General features: G+C 37.6%; 1 protein-coding gene across 4 annotated transcripts in view; it reads right to left on the reverse strand.

The window, feature by feature from the left end:
- The window catches only part of ptpn11b (protein tyrosine phosphatase non-receptor type 11b), a 30,501-nt gene that overhangs the window by 3,865 nt on the left and 9,558 nt on the right, over positions 1-17,078 (reverse strand). For 3 of the 4 annotated variants that reach the window (XR_003299266.1, XM_026367687.1, XM_026367689.1), the window contains exons 2-11: positions 14,952-15,074; positions 8,092-8,286; positions 5,774-5,966; positions 5,463-5,582; positions 5,226-5,339; positions 3,605-3,701; positions 3,316-3,395; positions 2,916-3,071; positions 1,890-2,021; positions 1,050-1,204 (exon numbers count right to left, since the gene is read on the reverse strand). Coding sequence is in view for 3 of the 4 variants with exons in the window: in XM_026367687.1 (XP_026223472.1) it covers positions 1,050-1,204; positions 1,890-2,021; positions 2,916-3,071; positions 3,316-3,395; positions 3,605-3,701; positions 5,226-5,339; positions 5,463-5,582; positions 5,774-5,966; positions 8,092-8,286; positions 14,952-15,074 (1,365 nt within the window). In the remaining variant the exon portion in view is untranslated. The remainder of the gene's footprint in view (positions 1-1,049; positions 1,205-1,889; positions 2,022-2,915; positions 3,072-3,315; positions 3,396-3,604; positions 3,702-5,225; positions 5,340-5,462; positions 5,583-5,773; positions 5,967-8,091; positions 8,287-14,951; positions 15,075-17,078) is intronic. The other variant, XM_026367688.1, reaches the window with a different exon arrangement.

Raw genomic sequence — 17,078 nt, forward strand, 5'->3', positions numbered from 1 at the left:
TACTGAAACCTAATGTTTAATTATGGGTTTTGTATATCAAGAGAGGTTTAACTGTTTAAAAAAGATTCAGTTTTTAGGTTCTGAATATATGACTGTCAGGATTTTTTTTAAAAATAATAATAATAACAACAACAACAACAACAACACTAATAATAATAATAATAATAGATCCTTTTTTAACTGCCTTGGGGAAGGGTCTGAGGTTCAGTGTCTTGTCCAGAGACCCTTTAACATGGGGCCAGGAGGAACTACAAGTTGAACACGTGCTAGTTTAGGTAAGACCTATTGCCAGTACAAAGTGAATTTCTGAACCTTAATTACAGCGCACCCAAGTGGCCAAATTAAATCAAGTGTCATAAATTCATGCTTGATGAACTAAGTTTCAGGTGTCCACAATTTTATCTACTCTTGACAACAGACGTCAACAAGCAACTAGAGAAAAATAAAAAAAGAGTGAAACACAATGACCCACACACAAACCCACACACATACACACACACACACACACACACACACACACGCACACACACACACGCACACACACACACAAACACACACACGCACACACACACACACACACTAAGCCTAATGGGAAAACCCCTGGAAAGCTCAAGTCATACAAATTAAAATGCAATGCTTGACAGTGTGTCTGTGAGAGCACAAACTTGCACTAAAGACGGTACAATCCCGTATGTGTGTTTTCTAACCTGATAAGCGAAATGGGATTATTCTATTATACTCTCATATTTACACTGTGCTTTGCCTCTGAAAAGATACCAACGAACAGGCTGTTAATTGCATTCTTGCATTCGACAGATAGTTTGGATGTGTTCAGTTTCATAGTAATGCTGCCCTCAGGTTTGTGTAATGAGTGGGCTCATTATGTATGCATCTGTGTGTAGTAGAGGAGTGTGCACAACAATTGGATTTTAAAAAACTGTGATGCCTCATCAGCTTGCTTTTTCTCCTTAGCTGACCCACCAATAATTATCTTATAAACCTACCACAGTCTCTTCCCTGAAAATAGTGTTCTTGCATCTTTGTTGTACCTGCAGTGGACGACGATGGGTCCAGTGTCTGGAATGCTGCTCTGGGTGCGGTTGACCTCCTCTAGGAACCAGAGGACACCACCGGGCTCATTAGGTACCCCATGATCTGGCCAACTCAGGTATTGATAGTGCCAGATGTACCTCAGAGGCTCCTTCTATAAGACAGCAATGAAAACATCAGTATAAAAATTCTGCCTGTTATCTTTAACTTTACTAATCGATACCGACGTTGAGTACTATTACAGAGAATATTCTCATACAGTATGTCATATGTATACGTCATATGAGTTTGTTGCTATTACTGACTACTAACACTGTAGTTACACCAGTAACTAGTAGTAAGCATTCTTGAATAGACTCAGGAACTAATGCTGATTTAACTACACCCCTATCTCGTATGAACAAAATCTTTACACTGTATTAACCTAAATTTGCAGAAACACGGACTCCACTCTGTCTGCTTTAGTTTTCTGCCCACGCGCTACACCCTACAGAAAAACTGGTAATACAAAAGTTTCACACTATTTTAAATTGCTTCCTACAACTGGCTGCTGTTGTGTTTATAGAAACTCCTCAGGTCAGCACAAAAAAGTGCCCTTTTATTTGGCTTCTTATTATTTTCAAGTATAAAAAAAAAACAGTGCATCAAAGGTTTTGTTTTATTTCAGGATTCAGTTAAAAATACTAATTTTAAAGGTTCTGTGCACTTGTGCACTTCCTCAGATCTATGAAGTCTTGTTGTGCTGTAAGCCTAAGCGTGTGCTGGAGGATTGTGTATGAGGTGTGTAATAATCTGAAGCTAAGTGGTTCAGCTCTGAGCGCATGCACAGCTTTTCCTACCCGGTCCAGACGGGTCACCTCCAGCTTCCTCAGGATATAGTCTTGTGCTCGCTGCTCATCCACATTCCTCACTAGTACCTTCCCAAACTCTTTAGTGGCATGGAGGTCTGGCCAGTAACGGACACATTTGTTCTGAATCAGAGGAAAAATAGAGAGAGAGAGCAGAGGGAGGGTGGTGAGTATTAGACAATCTAAAGAACCAACTCTCCTCAAGCAGCTTTCCAATCAGCTTAACTGTCATACTATCCGTGTCAGTCTGTCTCCCTTCCCCCTAACGACAGACACACACACACACAAACAGGCCAGCATCCCTCCTATGAAAATCCAGCCCTGTCTCTTAGAATCAGCTAATGCCATAAAGTGCTGTCTTTCATCTGAAAATGGAAAACAAAGTTGTTTATAGCAATGCAGATTTCAACACCAGGACATCACTAAATTGAACAACTTTTACTTGAAATTGGTGAGGATTTCTTGTCAATGCTGGAACATGCCTGAAATATTTACCCCATCATGGAAACACTAAAACTGTCGACTGACAAAGCTTCATAAGACACATGCCAGGGTTTGTTGTTTTTATGTTGTTCCATTATCTTCTACTGCTTTTTAAGCACTTTGTGATCAATCTGGTGGTGAAAGCTACTCCTACAATAAATTCAGTACTACTATAGTGGACATTTAACATATAATGTTTCAGATTTGGGGATGTTTTGCTCATGGTTTCATTACAAAATCTTAAGCAGCTAATTACAGAATACCCTGCAGTTCATGGAGCTCTATCATTACAACCAATCAGAAGCAATCAGCCCAAAGAACTGCAAATTTTAAACAACAGAGGCACTAATTTTAAGTAAACTCTGGAGAAAGAAAAGAAATAATAAACTGTGGTGTGATACAAACTGCTTGCTTTAAAAACATGTCTCCCACAACACTAAAAGCATCAGGTGCTATGTTCAATAAAACTGTTTAATTATCTTTCTAGTTTAACATGTACAAGCAATCACTCTATTACACAATATTGAACTATACCCGTCCTCGTTCCATCTCCTTTGTGGTCATTACGATCACATGTGTATTCTCTTGATAGACCATTTTCCAGAAGTCAATGACCGTATTCTGTAGGCACCCTTGGGTAGCAATAAAGACTTTGCCCTCCTCCACATGGCGCCCCTCTTCATGCATACTCTGTACAGAACAAAAAAGAAATAAATAAACAAAATCTAGACTATTTTAACGCTGAGGCCATCGAGTCCTTTTCCTCACAGGAATAAATTAATGTGAACTAACTGATGATAAAATTAAACATTTATAGAACTGACTGATCTCCCCATAACACACCAGTATACTGAGTGTTTGCTGAATGTTGTGTATTACTGTTATTTGTTTACATTTTTAATTTGTGATCTTGGATAATACTAGAAATACTCACTCTGATGTAGTTGGCATTGATGTAATCTGACCCAGGAACATCTGGATCTGTTTCACTGATTTCAACACGAGTTGTGTCAACTGAAAACACAAAGTCAAACTGTCATTAATGCACAACCAAATGTCTACACTTTCCTGTGATTAAAATGTTTTGTGAATTTAAAGTCTGAGCTATCAAAACAAAATTCTGACAGTTTGCTGAGGCCTCTACTTTTTCTGTTGTCTATTTGTGTCATTGTTTCCACAGGAAGTTGGAGAGACAGGAAATGGCAGGTTGCTGCGTGACTCACAGGGGAGGATATTCTTGTATCGGTTTTTACTCTTGTTTTCTGGTTTCTGGCCTTCTTTCCGGGGATACAGCAGTTTGCACTCTTGCTGCTGAAGTACCTGATAGTTGATGACAAACATAAAGAAGAGCGAGAGGAAAATGTGATGTTTTCATAAGAAGGAGTTCCAGGATGTCCTATCAAAATCAACAACCAGTTCTGAGGTAAGTTCTATTCGGCAGGGGTCACCCTGGAGCACAAGACCTGAAAACTGCAAGTCAGTATTCATGTAGTACATTTAGTAAATTTACAAGGTAGCGTTTCAACATGACGTGCCCTTTAAAAACCAACAAACTCCCTTTATTCATACCTGATACACAATTTAAAATTGTTTGCTATAAATAAAAAAACATACACACGTGTAGACAGGTTCATATTGTCACATCGTTCCCAAATATTCTATGGGACAGACAGTGTCAGTGTTATGTACTTTATTAACTATCATCATCATATGTTACCCACACTTTCCACTGCTTTACAAGTAATTCTAATTTATTTAAAGAGATGGTATCCTTGGAATAGGCAATCCACCAATCACACAGAGATCGGACAGGTGATCTTGTACAGTAGCTGAACAAGTATCTAGATGTTACTAAACTTTTTACAGCTCACCCAAACTGAAACTTCAGTTATATGTTATAAGGTTCAGAGAGAGAAAATTAAATTCTCTAAGACCTCCCCTGACTCTGTGGTTTCTGAGCCAGCAGTGTAAAAACCACAGACTTATCTTGTTCCTACTAGCTCGTGTCACAAAGTCTGCTTTTCATCATCTTAAAAATATAGCTGAAGTCAATTTCCCTCTCTGAGCAACTGATGCAGACTTTACTATCCAGCAGACAGGACTGTTATAATGTTCTCCTATCTTTTTTAAATATGTAAAAATTATAGATCAGTTGCAAGTGATTCAGAATTTTGCGACCAAATGTTACAACACTTGTTTTTGGGTCTACATACATTTTTCATACATACATACATTTAATTTTGATTATTAAAGAAAGCTTTTATTTATTATTTAGTTATATGTGTAACACTGTACTTGGGAAGTAATAATTCATAGACCAATATGCACTGAAACAACAGAAATTATTCACATTTATGACAAGCCAGATGCCTTAAAATTAAGACATACAGGAATGGCTTTAGTAAGCATCGTCATTTAAATGTTAACGTAGCAGAAATAGATATAAAACAGATGATTAAATCAACACATTAAGCTGCCGGCCTACATGATGAGATTTTAGATTACAACTAAGTGACAAATGACTGTTACGGAAAATAGTAACTTAAAACTCAAACACTTTCCAGTGGCAAATATTCTGTATGATGGGGAACGTGGCATTTAGAAGTTATTTACATGACAAACATTTCCCAATTATGTCTCACACATGTGACTCAAGTCATCCACTTCTTTAATGAAGCCCTACTTAATAAAAGGTGTACGTTTTATTAAATTACCAACACTTTAGTTATTAATAATTATGTATACATTTTAATAGCTTTATGTCAATTAGAATTTTCCCCATATTAATTTTAAATCATAATGGGAAGGAATATTCTGGTGTTGAACAGTTTTAAAGTTACATACCTCAAATTCTTCCCAGAATCCTTGTTTAGGCTTCTCTGAGTTGTCTGCTACTTTGTTGAGCTCTCGTACCCGGTTCTCAATGTTGGCTGCATTTATCCTTGTAGCGTTGAACGGCTGCAGTAAATCACAAAGGAACAAACAAATTTATCCAAATTTAAAAGGCACTTTAATTCTGCATTGTACCATGTGTCCATGACCTTAAGGTTCGGTTTTACTTGTGACATTTCTCTTAGATACCTGTTTGAGGTGCACTACGATGCCACTTTTCTCCACCATGGGGTTCTTCTTGTAGTGATCCACCAGGTCAGCCAGGGTGTCGAACCTTTCACCTCCTCCCACGTCGTACTTACCATCCTGCTGCAGACAAACACCAACAATTCCACTACAAGACTAAGGAGTGCAAAATGTCTAAAACATTACATAACTTAAAGAACTAACAATATGCTACAGACTTTAGGCATCATACGCCTCCAAACTGTCTGAATCCAGTGAAACAATAACAATTTAAGCTTCTGCATATCTAAGGGGCCTGAACTGATTTATCTCACCTGGTAGCGTATCATCACATGTGTCACCTTGGTCTTGCGGTCCACATACTCATGTTTCTCCTCATTGGTGAGAACTGAGAGGACAAAGTCACCTGGCTTACTTTGGCTCTCCCGTACCAGAAAACTGCCAGCCTTGCCTTTTTCTGTAAGCAGCTTCTCTGCATCTCGTCCAGAGAGGTGCCCATGGTACCACCTGGTGGGACATGAAACAGCTGACTGTGACACACACACACACACAATATAATCCGGAAACCATATTTAAAGACAGACAGACACCTTGAATGGGAGACTCCTTGAATGACAAAGCATCATTCTGAAGTATGTCATCATCGGATTTGTTGCCATATTTTGATTATTAGCATTGAAGTATCTTTAGGACATTCAAGGTTAAAACTATTTACTTTGGGTATCATGTCACATTAGCTACAATGTGGTAAGGCCCATTTAAAAACAGTGAACATCAATGTTCCCTAACTTCTGGAGAGATGAAGAAGCTCAGTCTTAGGTTAGATGTGGTTTCAAGGTCATAGAATTATTATTATAAGACAAGTGTGAAATTAGAAAAAAGAACTTGACCAAATTAAGGGAAGATTAGCATTATGTCTCCTGCCTAAAGGGATGATTTCTATAATGTAGCTTTAATGTTTAACTTAATAACTATCTGTGCATAGTGAGTATAGACATTTACTTGAGTATTAAAGTGTATACTGGTGCAGGCTCACTTAGTTGCTGATAAAAAGCGCTGCATGTTTGAATTTTTTTTCCTGTGTGGTGAGCAAGAACGTGTAGGAGGCTCTTACAAGAGATGTATGTAGAATGGAAAAACCACATAAACCAAAACTGTATATCATAAGTTGCTCTTAGACCTAAATAGAAACTAAGATCTATACATTGCAATGTGCAGATGTGTAGAAAAAGTGAATGTACATAACCAGCTCAGCATGACATCTTTTTGGTACATGCTTATATAAACGAGCTTTCCAAATGTTCTTCCTGTATGTGAGTGAGTGAGAGCATACATGGATGCCTGGTATTAACACACCAGCTGCTGTCTCCCATTTAAGTGTGTGTAGGTGTGGTGAAGTGTATGTCTGTGTCCAATCTGTGTGTATAAGAATGCTAGCGTGTGGAAACTTGAGCATAAACAAAAACAGCAGCACCACCCACATAAGCTTGTTTGAAAAAACATTCGGGAACATGCCACCGTTTGTGAACACAGATGTGATTTACATCTGAACTTGTGATGGGGGTCTGTGTAAAGGAAAAAACCTTGTTTGACATACAGTATGTGTAAACAAATACATGTATTAGAACATAATTGATTAGGTAATGTCACCTAATGCAATTATAAGCCTAAACAATAGTTAAATATTATGGTTTGTAGGCTCAGAGTGGAGTGGAGCATATAGTGTGTCTGAAATTCATGGTACGTTTAAAGCTGCACTAATGAGTATTTTTGTATTAACAATGGATCAAAGGACTTTGCGTAACAATGTGAGTAAGAACTACCACTATCACAAAACCACAGAAAATTATCAGCCGATTTCGCCGTTCTCTTTAGCTCTACAATGCTTTTCTTTTCCAGCAGCTAAGCTCTGATGAAACCACTTTACATTTCCTCACTTTCACTGTAACGTTGACCAAGCCGCAGCATGTGAACATCCTCTAGTTGAGCATTTAGAACTAAAAGTTTAAAAGACATTTTCCTACAGTATATTTTTATGTTACAAATTTTTCCTCTGTGATCCATAACAGTGGAGAGTCACCTAAGTTAAACATCAATCTTGATAATATTATATGAGATTTCTGTCATATCGGAACCTCAACTTTTGCCGTCATCCGGTATTAGTGACTTTGATCCCCAAACTGCCTGTAGTTTTAAGCTATAATATTAAATTTAGCTGTTGTCTTGACTCAAATCAAGTTCGAAAAATTGCAAGAACTCAAACCTTTGCCCCGAGTTTTGCACTGTGGAAAGTGAAAATGCCTCACAAACAGCATTAGACCATAACAGGATACAGTAAGTGCACTGAAAGTTAAACTAATAACATTTCTCAGGTGGTTCAGCTGCTTCTCAGGCAGGATAAAGCTTTACAATCTGACTTGCTTGAGGCTATAAAAATAAAAATAGCTGACTGTGGTCTAGAGGAAACTTTCATGGACTTTTAATGAATATACAGTAGATAAAACAACAGTGCACTGCAGTGACCTTCAATATTTATATCGAAGGCTAAATCTGACCTGATTTATCTGCATAGTGCAAAAATAGCCTACAGCTTATTTCAACTTGTGGCTGTTAGTGTGTAGTGTGTTGGTACCTCTCAGAGGTGGGGTCTTTGCAGTTGAGTGGGTACTTGAGCTCAATGACGTGGCCGTTTCTTTCACGCAGGAGATCCTGTTGTTCAGTGTAATACTGCACCAGCTCGGCCAGCGTTGCAAATTTCTCGCCCCCATAGAGGTCGTAGTAGTCGCCTGAGTTCTGGATCTTAATGTGCGTCACCTCATCATTACGCCTGAGAGGGAAAAACCACAGAGAGAATTTAGTCACTCAGTTAGTTCTCATACATGTAAACAGAGGTGGACTCACTCCAGAAAAGCACTCCAAAGTGTCTTGTGTGCATGTTTCTCTTGCTTTCTTGCACCCTGCAGACATTTAAACACTGAACCCACACTCACACGCACACACACAGTCACAAACATCCGCCCACACACATGTTCGTATACTCACAAATACAAAATCAAGATCATACACACTTTGTTGTCCAGCTTAGCAAGCCATCTGCTCTCATTTGAAGACGCTGCTGGCATTTTCTTGACATAAAAAAAAAAAGTTGCCATTGTGGTGACATTGTGGTGTGTCCTTGTATTTTTTCTTGCACTAATCTAACTAATTATGTGTATAAGTATATACAGATAATAAAATAGAGCTTTTCCATATGTGCACTGGAATGATAAAATAATCTACAAGCTATTACAGAAACAAATATGAGAACAAAGGCTACAAAGACAGTGATTTAGATAATACTGATCCATTTTATCGCACAGAGAGTATTACTTACTGTTATAAACAAAATAATACTAATCTTCTCACAGGGGATTGTACCTTTACTGCATGCTATAATTACTCTGTACTTTTCATGTCTACTGTATTTGGAGCAAGGCTGTATTGTGAGTGCAGAACAGAGCAACAGAAATGCATGCAGCTGCCAAACTCAAATACTGATAAGCCAGCAAACATTTGGTACCACTTTGCATATTCAAAGTCCTCTGGCTGGTTTGAATAGGTGCATATGAATGTGAATACACACACACACACACACACACACACACACACACACACTTCCTCTCTATGAGATATATATGTACTCGTTTTCTATTTTCCATTTCCAGCTACTTTTCTAATGTATTTTTTTTAGCAGAGATAAACTTCCTGAAAAATAAACATCCTTAAAACAAGTATGATGACACACATAGATACACATTCACGGGGATCAGCCAGGCAGTCAGCACTATTTTATCTCATATGTGCATCTCTCTTGCTCTCTGCAAACTGATTATACGTCGATGGTCATATCAAATGGCACAAATCCTATTTCCCTCCATCACTTTTCTTTTGTCCTTGTAAATTTCATCCTTTCTCTCCATCCTCACACTCCACATACTACAAAACCTTTCCTCCATTCTTGTGTTTATTTGTCCCATAATCCATCTCTCTGCCTCCATCCCCCTCTCTCAATGTTTCTTGGTAATTGCTTTATGGCTCTATTAGTGACTGTTGGCAGATTGCCCTGAGTCTCTGGTCCTGTTAAAGGCCCCTCCACTCTCGGACCAAAGCCCCCTTTTCTCTCAGAGTTTAACACCATTAACTCTGGAATGAGCCAAACACATCCTATTAGGTTTTCAGTCGCTCCCCTGCCCTGCCTCTCTCAGATACCGATAATTTCTATGGATTTATTGCAATATGCAGTTTTTATTTCAGTACATGGAAACAGGACCAACATCATGCTTTCTCAGCTCAGACTCACTCCTGTATCTTCCAACACATGACAGTTTCACTATGATCATCTGAAAAAAGGAAAACATTGACTTTGATTAGGTGTGGAATGAAGAATTTAACACAACTGAGTCAATATATATATGTTATTCCTATATATAAATTTACTTTATGCCTCACTACGTGCAACTTACTAAACCACTGTCCAATGTAGCCTAAAGATTTCTTCTGCCTTATCATGTACACGAACATTATTATTAAAAAACATTATCCACAAACATCCTTCTATTGTGGCAAAACATAGAGTAAAAATATTAATAATCTTTGTTTATGAAGCATCACAATTAATGCAATTAATGACCTATTAAATAAATAAGAAACAAAATCCATATTACATATGTGCATAGTGAGCCATGGAAATCCTCTAGCTCAACAGGGCAAAGCAGAAGAGCAGCACTGCAACACTGCGTCAAAAATACATCTTGATATTTTTATAGCATTGACATTAACAGCTTCCTTCTAACCAGGAATAAAAGTAAAGGCATTTATAAAACATTGAACTCAATGTAATATTGACAAAAACAAGAACTAATTCTCATGTGATCATGTGCATATTACATATATTCACTATTTTTTCCAACTAGTGGTGGTTTTATGTACATTTTTCTAGTATAAGTAAAAATAGCAGTAGCTGAATAAACAGTTTAATAACCATATACATTTGCATCAGCTACAGTGCATCACCTACCAATGCATTTCAGCAATGCAATAAGACAGGGTTTTTACCTACACTTTAAAATGCCATTTAATTTCATTCATGTCCATATACAGTAAGAGATTTATTGGGTAACACTGCCAATGTAATTCATACTGGCACAATTCTTATTGCATAGAAACATAACTTTTCAATGTCTATCACTTTATTAATCATTTGAGTTTTCAGACATTTAACAATTGAGGATGTAGCATAAAATTGCAGTAATTCCCATCTATGAGAAGTACAAAGTACAAAGGTGTTCCTCATTTGTAACAAAATGAGGTTACATACGTTCCCTCTTCCATCCTGTCTAATTATTTTGGAGGGGAAAGAGTGTTCATCTCTCTCAAACGGCTTCATCATTCTGAAAATCTACTCATCACTACTAATTTGTTCCACACAAATTGAACACATATAAACAGGATATGTATATATTTTTTTTATTAAAAGTTACCAAATCCAAACTTTAATTTCACAACAAACTCAAAACAAACTGTGAGTGATGGTAAATGTTCAGCACGACAAGTAGAAAACCTAGTGCACACATACATAGCATGTCCTAAACATACACAGTGAAATTCTAGTCAGTCTTTATTGTGTATTTAATTTGATTAAGTATCCTTTACGGGAAAAACAAAAGTGCACTCCATACAAGCAAGACACACTGTCTTCGACTCTCCCATTAACTGGCTTGTGCCGATAGCACCAGCTAAGCATAAGCACAGCACACAATCTTTCACAGTGTCTCTCTATGAGCATCTTAATTTCATGCATCTGCTGCAAACTGACCACATCTACTGTATGTGCAAGGTAAATGTGTAATAGTGGGTTTTCATAAAAAAATAAAAATAAAACAGCATTTAGATCTGTATGACTAATCTAACACGATGATAAGATGAAGTACATAAACATGGACAACTGGCTATTACATTGCTCAAAAACACACGTGGATATATATGAATAAAACGTGGAATTAATAAATTATTGCTTGTTTTGGCCTGAAGCAATATTTTTCACTCAATACAGCCTGAAACCACTGAGAAATCCCTTTTACCGATTCCAGTTGGCTTATGAAATTGAGGTTGATAATGTTTTGGCCTCTATTTCAAATTCTTTTGTGCATTTTAACAGACTGCTGCACTGCTTTTTTAACCTAACTCCTAAAGGATGAGTGCTCAAATCTTTGGATAAAAGCCTCTGCCAAATGACTCAACATAAAATCTGACAGAAAATTTCTGATGTGGCCAGTGTGTTGTGTCTGTCAAAAGCTTGTAGAAAAACCAGGCATAGATCAAGTGCATCTTTTTGAAGTGCATCTCGTATTTCCTCAGCCACCGTATGCTGCCTTCTGAAGATTGGGCAATTTGGGAAAGATATTTTTTCCAAATTCTGACAAATCTTTTAGTCCTACTGTTGATTCATAGGCAATACCAGATATCTAAACACATAAACAACGGGCAAAATTAAAGCATATGAAAAAATGATAAAAATTACTTATCTCATTGAAGAGGGGCTGTGCTACTTTATTTCTACAGCAGTTCAGAATATTTTTATTTATGTGCTGTTGTTTGACTGATAAACGCAGCCAGCAAACGAAAGGTAGCATGGCACGGGATACATTTAATTTGTTTCCGTATTTCATCGGACTTCCCAACACTAAAAAGTAGCTATTGTTAAAGTATTATCTATTGTTTATGGTACCAGCAGTACGTCTACTGTCTTAGAACATGTCATGAAACCAGAAACACACAAACATCTGCATGCTACATAGTCATTGTTATCTTTGTCCTTGCTGAAATGCTGAGTGAGCTACACCCAAAGCCTGTATTAGCTTGTTAATCTGGGTCATGCTGTGATAGGAGGTTATGTGTCAGAATGCATAATTGGACATTTTAAAAATGCATACAACAATCATTATCAATCTTACCATCCACAATCATGACATGGAAATGCTGTTTTACTCAACTGCGCATACCTATTGTTTGAATAGCCTGTAAGTAAATCATCGCATTATATAATAAAAAGGCTCAGAGAAAACACACTTGGTCTCTCTGGTAATTTGGCCTACAAAATTCTCTCTTAAGATTGCCCATAAAAATCCTCCCTTAGGCTGTTTAATGTATAAAAGAGCATGAAAAATGATGGAGAAAACTCAACCAGACTGCTCTCCTTACAAAGTTAGACTTGGATATAAATTATAGCCAAAGTTTTCGAAACTTTCCCTTCTTTGAATTTTATGAAACTCTGAATTAATTACATTTTCAAAATCTACAAAAAGCTCTCATTATCTCAGGCTTGAGTCTTCAGATGCTTTTGAGCAGCAGCTCTGCCTGACCCCTCCTTCTTCTGTTCACCTCGTGGAGCGGAGAGGAAAAGAGGTGGTGGAGATAAGAAGTGGAGAGGCAGAGAGAGGAAGATAAGACGCAGAGAACGAGGGCCAATGGAGTCCCTCAACGTCCATTACAATCTGAACATTCACTGTGACTGTCTCACTAATAATGGCCTTGGTAAGACGAAACCTGGCTAATGACTAGCTAATTAGCCTCTCCTCTGATACAACACTGCCTATCTCAGCGTGTGTGTGTGTGTTCGTTTGAAGAGAAAGGAAAAGTGAGTGGAGGAAGAAAGATATACTAACTAAAAATAGCTTCTACAGATAACTGCAGTATATTTTCAAAATTTTAAAAACTTTACTTGGTGCAGATCAATCAGGAAAAAACAGTCAGTGGTAAAGAAAAGCTCTGTGTAAACACTAAATTCCTACATTTCTACACTCTATTCCCCTTTCTTTAAATAATAAAAGTTTATATGAGCTGTAAAAGTACAAAGGCATTACTGTTGAGTAGATTTTGCTATTAACAAACATTCAAATAAATCAACAAAAGATCTATTTTTTTTTACCAGGATTGCTTGATTTATGTCACCAAAACAAAAAATCCTGTGTGCATTTCTGTAGTCTTGTAAGTTTGCATTAGGTTTCAAATATTACTAATACAAAGCCAGAGAAGGTTTGAACTGACAAATGTCAATAACAGGATACAGGTAACACTAAAACAAATAATTAAATAGTACAAGTAGAGAAGCCGTTTTAAACCTGGTGATGTATTCAAAATAACAACAAACTCCAGCTAAATGTCGATAACATTTGCAAACTTCAGACATCATGTTTTTCTGGTCATACCAGACCAAGTAAAGCTGCAGCAGTCAAACCACTGAGTGATTTGTTTTATTGCAGATTTTATTACACGTCATTTGTAGGAGAACAACTGAGGTATTTCTTGTATGAAATGTTGCACACTCTTGCTTTAATATGAACTTTGCTTCCCCCCTCCTTCATCCTAGTTCAAAGTGACCTACCTTCTCTAGCAGGTGGTGAGGTTCTGCATACTGGCCACTTGACCTCAGTGTGTGTGTGTGTGTTTACGTCTGTCAAAACCACAAACTGTGACTACAGCTTACCCCACCAACCTTCCTGTGGTGTTTGTGTGTGTGTAAGATTTACAACCCACTGCACCACACACATAAATACGCATACCACAGGCAGGTCAAAGCCTTAACAGGTCTCTCACTCTGAAATATTATTTAAAAGCTGCTCACTGTCCAACTACTCTGTTTACATGTTTTCTTTCTGTCTCTGTCTCTTACACAAACAAACTCGCAACAGCCTCTCCCTTCCCATGTCGCCATGCCAGCTACAACTACAGTCGAAGAGTAACAAATGTGTTTGGGCTTTCTTCCAGGCGCTTGGCCAACTGATGTAACTCTTAAAAGCTTCCGCTGAAGGAAGAGCCCGTATTAAAACTCTCTCTCCTTCTATCGCAGTTTGTTTCCTGCTGTCTGTAATCACCAAAGCATGTAGTGCTGCACCCCGCTTCCCAAACACTTTACATTCTCTGCAACATACCAGGGTTCTTAATTAAATAGATTAAAAGAAACATGTTTTGAGGAATGAATGATAGTTTAACAGGGTATTGAGCTTGGCTTTGCTTGTCCGATTCAACGTAGCCGTAATTCGCTGCCCAAATTAGGTTTTAGCCAGTATGTGTGAAAATGTTACCAAACCACACTTTCCAACTGTGTTATCTAACATTTTCCTAGAAACACTCAAAACAGCTTCTGTTTAAATGCACCTGTTCACCCACAGACAAAAATGTTACATCACTTGTTGACCCAAGGGTAGAAACTGCAACGACAAAGGCCTTCACCGCTCCTGAATGGTGAACTTTATACTTCAGTTAAACCAGTACAGTCACTCCTCATTCTCTTACTAAAAGTATTTTAACAGAGCCGTGCATTTGACCTATGCAGTCTTGAATTTTGTTTGTGTAAATGTAAATTATGATGGATCAAAAGAAGAGTAAAGTGCTTAAACTGTAACGGTAACTGTGATGTAAAGTAAGCAAAGATGATCTAAGGTGAGGACTTACCGAACAGAGAGGGTGAAATCCCCTGGATTGCTCTTGCTGGGCCGGGCCAAGAAACTGCCGTGAACGCCCCGGGTCAACAGGAGCTGCTCTGCCTCGAATCCGGTGATGTTGGGGTGGAACCACCTAAAAATAGTGAAGAAACAGGGTAAAAGAGTGGCCTGTTAATGCCAAATTGAGCGGTGTGTCGATGATAGAGAATGTATGCCATCTATGCCGTATCACTGACTAACCTCGCTGTGAATGGAGACAAAACACAACAGAATTCAACGCATCATTTCTTACATGATCTCATCTACTTTAGTTTTAACAACCCCGTATACATCACCATCACATATTAGTTAGCAGTAAGAAATGTACAAATTCTTGAATCTATTTAATTCAGAAATGTCAGTTTTACTGTCAAGCTGACTATGAATGTTTCAGCTTCACAGCTCTACATGAGTGTTATTTACATGCAGATGTGTAGGAGCATTCTGACTCATTTTATATGCATTAGTCATGATGAATGTAATGTTTAATTAGTGTAATATGAAACATATTTATGTCTATTGTGTCTGTGAAGAAATAAATATATCACCACTTTAATACGTCAAAAGACAAGAATAGCTGTACACTGCTACTGTGCTTTTATAGTTTAGTTAAGGTAAAAGGTTACAGTTAAAGGTTTTCCTGTATTTTTGTAATCTGTGATTCACTAATCAATATGTGTTTGTCATGTCAAGTTTCATTTTGAGCCAGCGAATCTTCCATTTAGGCACTGACTAATGGTGTTAAAAGGACGTGGTACTAGACATGACTTATGCTTAGTTTTCTTTTTAACAGAACAGTATGTAATGTCCTGCTTTTTCAAGTTTTTCAATGGATGTGACATTCCATAATAACAAACTTATTTCAGTAAATCAACCTAAAATAAGCAGTATTTTAGGCCTAAATTCAAAGCAATTGTAGCAAATAAACATTCAGTCATATTTATACCCTTTTCCATGGGGATGTATTCACAGATGGCTTTTTAAAGTATCCTCCTATGATCACTCTTGTGGTGCATTAGAACACAAGTAGTGCACATCTTTCAATTAAAATAAAAATGGACCACACATTTGTTCCGTGATCTGTAAATACATACAAATTCTAAGTCCTGTCCAGGTTTGAGAGGGAAGTACACTCCGGTTTGTAGCACTGCAAAGCCAAAGCTAATAATTACATGTTACTTCCTCTCTTAGACAAATATTTATCCTATCCACTTCTCAGGTATGCTGACCTGATCAGGGTTGTGTACTATTGCTGATGCTGCCACTTATCCAAGATGAACCATATTTCACAAACAATCACAAGACAGAAACCAGAGATGGAGTGTTGGGTAAAAACTGTATTTAATGTGTGAGGGACAATATGGTCTCAAAGAAGCAGTAGGTGGGTACAGCGGCCGTGTCCCAGTGAATGGCTGTGTGTCAGCTGCATGGATTTAGAGCTCATGTTTAAGCAGGGATCATTGGGTTAAACCTTCCTAACTACTGTGTGCCATTGCTGGCTAATCCAACGCACCATTAGCCATCCAAGGCCTCTTTGTGTGTCCAGACGGGGGGGGGGGGTTTGGGGTGTTTGAAAGCTGGCATGTATTTGTACACGAACACAATAAGTGCTGTCTATCAGAGGTAACACAAACACAAAGTGTACATGTTAATGAGGTTATGTTTTCAGACCCAACTTAAGCAAATTAACCCATATATGTAATTCTCTTACTTAAACAACACACTCTGATAAACCGGATAGTCCCTCACTTAAAATAAATACAATAATCATGCAGGACATCACCATTCAGAAGTTTGGTGTAACAAATCTAATTTATAAGAAATTTAGTAGAATGACTATAAAGCTGAAAGCAGTTATTAAATAAATCTAATAGGTACAGTAGACATATTAGTATTTTACCTTAGTAGGTGTATACGGCTACTATCCAATGGCACGTTTCACCTGCTAATGTAAGTTTATCAATTTTGAAGTCTAAGTGATCATTAAAAAACCTTTTAGAATTAAGTTTGCACAGCTGTAAACGTATATGTTTTCATGTCAATGAAATATGACCCCAAACAAAAACGGAATTTCCTGTGACACATGGGTGGAAATACT

This window comes from Anabas testudineus, chromosome 7 (assembly GCF_900324465.2).
Source record: "Anabas testudineus chromosome 7, fAnaTes1.2, whole genome shotgun sequence".
NCBI classification, from domain to species: Eukaryota; Metazoa; Chordata; class Actinopteri; order Anabantiformes; family Anabantidae; genus Anabas; species Anabas testudineus.